This window comes from Carlito syrichta, unplaced genomic scaffold, assembly GCF_000164805.1.
Source record: "Carlito syrichta isolate Samal-C Ts95f unplaced genomic scaffold, Tarsius_syrichta-2.0.1 Scaffold313473, whole genome shotgun sequence".
NCBI classification, from domain to species: Eukaryota; Metazoa; Chordata; class Mammalia; order Primates; family Tarsiidae; genus Carlito; species Carlito syrichta.
This window is the reverse complement of record NW_007257569.1, coordinates 3,227-12,080: the sequence shown is the minus strand read 5'-3', so window position 1 is coordinate 12,080 and position 8,854 is coordinate 3,227. Positions and strand designations below refer to the sequence as shown.

Genomic DNA, 8,854 nt, shown 5'->3' with positions numbered 1-8,854 from the left:
AGCCAGGTTCTGCTCCTTGAATTCTGAATTCAGAAATAAACTTTCTGCCAGTTCCTCTCCTCTCAATGTATTGATGTCGAGAGATAGGAACCGAGCATTTACTTGGACCTGTAACAATATCAGTGTTTGTCAGGTTCAAAGGAAACCACCATTTACTAGATATAGTAATTCAGAAAAAAGTCCCAAAAATGAATTCTCAGCAAGAGATATTCTTTTCAGAGATTTAATTAGTCTTTAAAATGGACATATTCATCTCAGCTAACATATAGAATTATAAGTTCACTATAGAAGAACTCATGGTGAGAAACAAAATATTAACAAAGTACTTTCTAACAGTTGATGTGGCAGATGAAGCTGGTGTGGTGGATGAAACACTGTAGGAAGTAGAAGTTTCTGGCAATATTAAAGACTGATCACTGGGTGCTGAGTTTAGAAATGCCTCTATACAAACATTGTCGGCAACACACACGTCAATAACATGAAAGTCTTGTACATCAGCTGTCATTTTACAACTCAAGTTGGGATAACAGCTGCAGGAAAATTTTTCAGAAAATTGCTGCAGGTCGTCAAGTGTGGGTTTTCCACGTACTGTGTACTTTCCACTTTTCTCAAGTTGAATATCAAAACTCATTGGGTTCAGGTGAAGATAGTCACTTGAATTCCAGTGTTTCCTTGTACACACTCCTTGCTCCTGGCAAAGCACTTGGCTACACATTTTGGCTGCCAGAGTGACATTGATTATGTAAGGATTCAATGTAGTCTTCATGTAATTGTCCAGGATGAAGCAAGATTTCTGTAAAATTATAAAATGATTAGAATATCAAAGGAGAAGTTGGTTCGTGTGTGAGTCAACTCACTGCAATAAGCAATTTTTAAGGAAAAATGAAAAAACAGACATAGCAAAAGGTAGAAACTATTTTATTCTTTTTATGTTAACAAACAAGATTATTCCACCTGTTTTTTGTAACATTTGTAAGTAAATTTTACATGCCATTTTATGCCACTGAATAATTGACCAGTTCAGCTTAACATATACTACCCTTGATCTACCTCCATAATTCACAAGCTAATGAGGTGATAGAATAGTACTGCTGTTAGGTTATGTTAGAGTATAGGTTCTGGGTACATTCGCCCTGATTAGAGTCTGAATTCCATTAATGACTAGCTGTAGGAACTTGGGAATAATTTAAGTTTTCAAAGTTTATGTTTTCTAACTGGGTGACCTTAGGCAAAATAATCAACCTAGTTATGTTTCAACTTCATCATCTGGAAAATAAGGATAATTATGGCACCTGCCTCATAAGGTTGTTGTGAAGATGAAAAACTACGATACATGCAAAAGTGCTTGGCATAGGGCCTGGCACATCTCCAGGTGGCCTTCAGTAAGTTATAAGTAAATGTAATAAGTATCACATTTGTCAGACAAGTTTAAACAATTGCTGGCTCAAAGTAAACAGGTTCAACTGAGTATATATTAAATATTATATATAGTCAATTTATAGGTGAATAATGACAGCTCTTTTGTAAATTTGACAGAGTATGAGTGATGAGTAACTAAAATGATTCATCTTGAGATTGGTATGCTCTAAAACCTGGACATTGTCCTTTTAAAAATACTGAAAATAGTAACTTTTCTCTACAATCTACAGTTCCACAGAGTGATTCTTCCAAGGTAGTCCTTCAGCAGACCGAAGGAAGTGGTGGTGGTAGATTGGCAGGCAGGTCAAGGAATCTTGGCAGTGTCCACTTGAATCTATTCCTTGAATACCTTCCTTGAGATATCATCTATTGTTGGCAAGATAACTGCTTCTCAAAGATATCCACACCCTAATCCCCTGGAACCTGTGACAATGTTAGCCTACATGAAAAGTGACTTTGCAGATGCAATTAAGGTTATGGACTTTGAAAAGGAGAGATCATCCTGAACTCTCTGGATGGACTCAATCTAATTACATGAGTCCTTGAACATGTGGAGACTTTTCTAGCAGTGTGAGAAAGATGAAATGGAAGGAGGAGGAGAGAATCAAACTGTAAGAGAGACTGAACCCACCTTTGCTGACTTTGAAGGAAGAAGAAGAGGACTATGAGTTAAGGACTGCCCTGGTCTCTAGAAGCTGTAAATGACCTTTAGCCATAAGCTAGCCAGATAATGGAGATCTCATTGCTACAACCACAAGGAACTGAATCTGCTGACAACCCAAATAAGCAAGTGAGAAGGCTTCCCGAGAAAGGCATGCAGTCCTACTAGAACCTTTATTTTAACCCATTGAGATTCATGGTAGACTTTTGACCTACAGAACTATGAGATAATACATTTCTGGTTTTTAAGCCACTATGTTTGTTACAATTTTTATGGACACAATAGAAGACTAACAACACTGTCCATCTTCACTGCTCTCCCATGGCTCTGAATGGTGTTTAGAATAAATTTCAACTTCTTTTAACCTGTACACAGCCTGACAAGGAAGAACACCTTCTTCCTCTTGTACAACCCCCTCCCCCATTCCAATTCTATTTTAGACATGGTAGCTATTTCATTAGCATGGCTCATTTCAAACTGCATTCATTATTCTCTGATTGGGAGGCTCTTGCCCCTAATTTTTAACATGGTTGACTTCCTCTTCTCATTCAGATGGCAACTTTAAATTACACAATGCCCTTCCCAGATGTTTTTCTTGTCTACTCTCTCACAGCTCTCTATTTTAATTCTGTGTATAGTACTTATCACATCAAATGTTTTTTTTCCTGTTTGTGTATTGTTTTCAATCACTCATTAGCTTTGTGGCAGAGAGGGGGCTGGTAGCAGTTAAAAGTATTCCTTTTGTAATACTATAAGAATATGACTGACAGTAGTGGGAAACTATGAGGGGGGAGGGAGATGGGATTAACGGTAGCAAATATCTGTCTGGGGATGGGGAAACACCTCTTATCAACAGGGTGCCTGAATGAAACGCATTTGTATACCTAACCCTTAACTGTACCCCACAACATCATAATACAAAATATTGATTAAAAAATAAAATTAAATAAACAAATAAATAAAAAGAAAATCAATCAACATGCTCTGAAAATCCACCAGAGCAGTTTTGTTTGAGAAAAACCAAATAGCCAAGGACTGACAGCTTTCATGGAAATGCAAAAGAGTAACTTATTCACAGACTTATCCAAAACCCCTCTTTTGAAGTTGACAGTTTATAACCCTGCTTGCTGTGCATTTCCTGGAGACCATTTGTTCTTTGAAAGATCTGATTTTACTGAGTACAACTTGTAAATTCCAAAGAAAATGTGTAATTGCTCAGCACAATCTCCCTTCCTTACCTAAACAAAGGTATAAGACCCCTCTCCTCCCTTTCTCGGGGGCTTGGCCTGGGAGCCTTAGCCTGCCGAGCTTGCTGGTGTAAATAAAATTGCCACTTCCTGTAATAGTCTAGTTATCATGACCTGTCTTCCCGCTACAGCTTCAGGAGTCCATGGACTCTGTCAGTATTCTTCAACACTATGTTGAAGAACCAAGGATATCCGAATTTAGCCCAAGCTTGGATAACTTTGCAGTTACTTGCTTGACTCCACAGAGACAAGGGTAAGGCCAAACGAGGAGTAAAGGGATGAGAATGATTTGAGAATCATTAGCCTACATAAGATGTAGTTTATGGAAAGATATTAAAATTGGCTCTCTAATAGATGACCCTGGTTTATATATATATCCATGGTGTAACTACTCCTACCATGGCCAATTGTGAGCTACCTACCTGGCAATACTGAATACAAAGTTAGAAATCAAGTACACCACCATTACAAATGATGGTAGTTTGGTGTGGAGTATTACATCATTATATAGTATTTCCATTTATTCACATACAATAGATGTCAGTAATCTCAAAAGCAAGAAAAACAGTAAAATGAAATAATTGCTATACTGATAATGTATTGCCTTGAATTTTAACATTATTTATTTATTTATTTTTATTTTTTTGTGTTGGAGTCTCACTCTGTCACCCAGACTGGAGTGCAGTGGCCGCTCCTGGCCACTGCAGCCTCGACCCACTGGGCTCCGGCTATCCTTCCACCTCAGCCTTTTGAGTAGCCAGAATTACAGGCACGTGCTACCATGCCCTGCTGATTTTTTTGATTTATTGTAGAGATGAGGTCTTACCAAGTTGCCCAGGCGGGTCTCGAACCTGCGGGCTCAGGCAATCCACTCACCTCAGCCTCCCAAGGCGCGGGATTACAGGCTGAGTCACCGAGCCCAGCTAACATAATTTATTTTATTATGTTTTTATAATTTAATTTTCAATAATGGCTATGTTTAACAACTGGCTCACAAAATTCCTGAATATTTAACAGTCAGATCTTAAAAGTTGATATTAGTAGAGCTGCCCCCATCATACTATTAAATCACTAAATCGAATTTTAAAAATGAAAAGAAATGGTTTACTTACATATGTTTTAGGTCAATTCCAGTAACTGCAAGTAAACCTGCAATTACTGGTTTCTCAAGTTGTCCATGAATCAGAGGAAACATGCCAACTAATCTACGATGATTAATTACAAAGGACACAGAAAAAAGGTAGTGATAGATCTGGCATTTGAAATTATCATAAATTGGGAAAGATAGCAGAAGTATACACAACAGTGTATAAAAGACAATTTTGAAACAGTATACTTAAGTAGAAAATAGTCATATTAAAGTTACAGAACTGTCTGTGGTACGGATAATACAGAAGTTAGTTTAGAAGGCATTATAGTAGAATGTGAAACTAAGGTTAAACTGGTATTAAAAAACATGTGCGACACTTAAATTGTATGTCACATCATTATACTCATTAAAGAATGCCTGATTCCTTCTTCCTCAGAGTAAGGGTAGAGTTCTCCATTCTTTAAAAAAAAAAAAAGAAAGAAAATAGAATGAAGAATTTATAAATATTTCTAAAGTTTTAAAGAATAGAACCCTTGAGAAAGGAATTTATAGATTTGGGAAAACAACAATAAAATTAGAGTATACTTAGAATTTTAATTTTAAAATAATTTTCTTACATATAAAAGATTTTACCAAGGGACATATACCCTTCCCTAAACTAATATCTTTCATTTCTTTTTATTGGAGATTAAACTAGAGACAGTAGAATTATACAAAATAGAAAGAAGGATTTAGATTACCTTGAAAGGATTTCACAAATGTAACTGATGTTAAGTAACTTTAAATGAAGTAAGAATATGGCTATTCTGTCTTTGAGAACAAGAAATAAGTATAATTCCTCTCAAAGCATCTCTTCTGTTTTTAGAGTATGAAGTCTGTGCCCTACAGGTCCCAGGATAAGAACCCTCACCCATGACCTTCATGTGACATTCTTCATGGCATGCTCATCATTAATATTTCCACATCCTCAGAGAAGGAAAATTCAGCTCTAATTCATCAGTGTTTACATAACAGCTTTACTCTTACATTGAGTCAAGAGGATTGCAGAGGTGGGGGAATGAAGACTTGATAAAGAGAATTAAACAAGAATGAAAATAAAGGAAGAAAGATCTATCTTCTGATACCAAACACCATGTCTGAAAACTGACACTGTAGTCTTGTTTTTGCCATTTAATAGCCACATAACCTAGAGAAATTCAATTACTTTCATTGACTGTTTGTTTCTTCACTGGGAAACAGGTACAAATTTGTTGCCTTACACCATTCAGCTGTATTTTGATTGAGCCAGGATTAATTGAGCACCTACTACTACATGCCAAGCATAGTACTATTCATTTTCTTAGTCAATACCAAAACAATCCTCAAAAACATTAAAGGGAGAAGTATATTCATCTATTTCCTACCGATTCAACTTACCATACTTCGCACTAAACTAAGGCTTCCCCATATTACAATTCCAGAGGCACCCAGGGCAACACTTTCACCAAATGTATTCACAAGGTCATCCTGGCAAATATGATAGAAAGAAGAGATAAAAATAAAATGAAAGCACTATGCACAGGACAGTAACATCCAAGCCAAGCATGTTGACCCAACAATATTAAATATTTCTCTACTTTATTTCTATCTTTTACATAGCCATTGCCTTACTATAAAAAATGATACTATTATTGTTTTAATTACTTATGTTGACAAGAGAGTATGCCTATAAAATAAAAAGACACTGCGTTCATACACTGTCTATACTATCTTATTCTCCATGCCTACTAAGAGGTCATGAGATTACGGTAAAGACTAAACATATTCTTACTTTGCATTCATAGTGTTGCAGAACTACCTTATGTGACGTTGTTAAATGATATTAAAAGCTGAATTTCACTCCGTTCTAAAATAATATTCAATTCCACTGAACACCTTTTGTGAAAGCTATTTCATAGCCTCCATACTTGATTTACTTACCTGAGAAAGGAATTTTGAAGTTTGATCAGTATAAACCAGGCGGGTATACACAAAAATGGGAAGTGGATTTTTAGCATCTGGTACTTCGGAAACCCTAATGGCTTCCTGAACCCGATTACGTGCAAAGATCGTAGCTTGTAGAGGAGACAGTCTGGTGTTCAAATAAATGGACGGGTAAAGGGCAGTGCTTTCTTTCCATAACCAGCTGAGATCATCATTTCTTCTCTTTTCTATATCATAGCAACTTCCATTGAAATCAGGTTTATTATAATTATGGTTATAACAATCAGGAAAAAGATAATAACCCCATAACTGATTTGGCCGAAGTGATTTTCCCAGTTTTAAAGTCTCTTGCATGAAGCTCTTTGCTGCCTTTTCAAAATCTTGTTTGGCTATCTCGGTGGCCTCCGTGACATTAAGTTGTATATTTTGCTGCTGAACCAACTCAATTGACCAATTCCTGTAAACATCTTTAGGTTTCCAGTTTCTTGCCCAAGTGGGCCTCCATTCTTCCCAGTCAATGACAGCCAAGCCCACACTGTCTGTTGGAATGTAATAAGAAATGTCTTTCTCAGCTTTGTCCAAATGATTTTTCAAGGACCCCTTCTGGGGGATTCCTCCATTCACATCTGCGCCTGTCACTGGATCAATATAAGGATAGAGGCCAAGCCTATCAACATAAAATATTGTAACACCTTGCCCTGTGACATTTTTTCGAGGGCTTCCTATTAAAGAGAAGAGACTCATATCTAGTGGCTCATTAAAACTCCCAAGGCAAAATTCAGTTGGAGCATTCCAGGCCCAGAGGAATGGCACATTCGGGACAACTGGAGGTGCTCTGAAATTCAGAGTCAAGCAACATTGAATCAGAAGGGAGATGAATAGTGTCTGGGATGCTCTATTGGACTCAACAAAGTTTCCAGAACAGATGTGCTTGAATCTTAGCACTCTCATTGCAAATAATTATGACTATGAAAAACATGTATTTCTTCCTATACACTTTGGTTTACCCAATATTGGATGCAAGATATGGACATTGATGAAAAAATTGAATGAAGCCACGTTGATGGATAAAGAAGTATAATGATTATGCTACATTTAAATATTATTCTTGATTCATGTTTCAGGAATGCTTTGCAAGTTGCATCATTTATAACTAAAAAAAAGAAATACAGAATATATTATTATGCTGCATTTCATAATAAAGACTGCAAGGTTTACCAAGTTCTCAACAAGATTATTTTCTCTTATCTATGATACAAATTCTATAATACTTAACATAAGTCTCTCTTCCAAAATCCCTACAAAGCCTACAAATAGGTGGCTATTATGTTCTTTTTGTCTTCCAAGATGTGAAGAATGCTGTACCAAGTAATGCCTTAGCAAAAGCCCACTGAATAAAAATAAATTCCAAGTTGAAGTTCTCTTTCTTGTTTATTGCTTGTTGAAAGGCTACTTTAGAGTGGTCTATCAAATTTTGAAAACAGCCTCTCATAAAATTATAAAATTTCATCCTTTTTTTTTTGTGAAGGGGATAGTAAGGAAGGAGGAAAAAGTCACTTTGGCCAGAGGTAATAAGTCAAAAGTCTGCTTAATCCTATTGAATCAACCAAAACCTCCTACAAAACAAGTTGAAGTGTTCTTTGGTACAGTGCTCAATTAAGTCTTAGCAGTAATAAAGCATTTTACTACTTTATAATTTCCACTAAAAGGATTGGTTCTAGCCTAGTTTAAGAAAATAAATATATATGGATTTTGGTCCTTTTATAGTGTTTGGTAAGTGAGATTGTGTTGTCATTCTGATTGTCACAAAGTGATGTGTTACAGTACACACCGTCACTGTATTAGAGCACAAAAGTGGTGCAATAAAATGGTCTGGATCACAGACAAGAAATTAAACTATGTATTATTCAGCATTTGGTATTTGCAAAAGTTATCTACAAGAAGGCATGAAATGAGAAAATAAAAAAGCAACTTCAATACCCAATGACAAGAAATGCTTACATTTTGTGTTTCAGTTTGAGAAAGTTTATGCAGATATCAGAAATAGTTATAAAGACAAGAAACAACAGGTAAAGATGTTCGCCTAAAGTACTAAGATACAAAAATACACAGTATAAGTTGAATTATACAAAAACATGTAAGACAAACTTAAGAAATTAAAAAAATATAAAATTACATTTGTATTTTCTGACCATCTATTATATATTTTTGATCTTCTGATTTTCTTTCATCCAACTATCACATAGTTTCTCAAATAAAAAGTGAAAGTAAAATAAAATTTACTGTTAGAAATTAGTTTGTCAGAACAAATTTCATGATGAGTTTTTCTTCAGCAGGGAAAGAAAATAACCATAAACCACCCTGCACCTTTTTTACGAGGATGCTTGTACCAGAGGTTCTTGTTTGGAAGAGGAGGTGATGATAAAGTTTTTTATAAATAAATGTTATTGTGTATCTTCATGGTATACAACATGA

At 35.7% G+C, this 8,854-nt stretch overlaps 1 protein-coding gene across 1 annotated transcript; it reads right to left on the bottom strand.

Annotated features, from left to right (window-relative positions):
- Positions 1 to 271: 271 nt before the first annotated feature.
- Positions 272 to 7,330, bottom strand: LOC103273066 (hyaluronidase PH-20-like). The gene is made up of 3 exons (XM_008070521.1): positions 6,377 to 7,330; positions 5,834 to 5,923; positions 272 to 793 (listed from the first exon to the last, which is right to left on the bottom strand). Exons 1-3 carry the CDS (start codon positions 7,328 to 7,330, stop codon positions 272 to 274), a joined length of 1,566 nt encoding a protein of 521 aa, XP_008068712.1.
- Between the last annotated feature and the right edge of the window lie 1,524 nt (positions 7,331 to 8,854).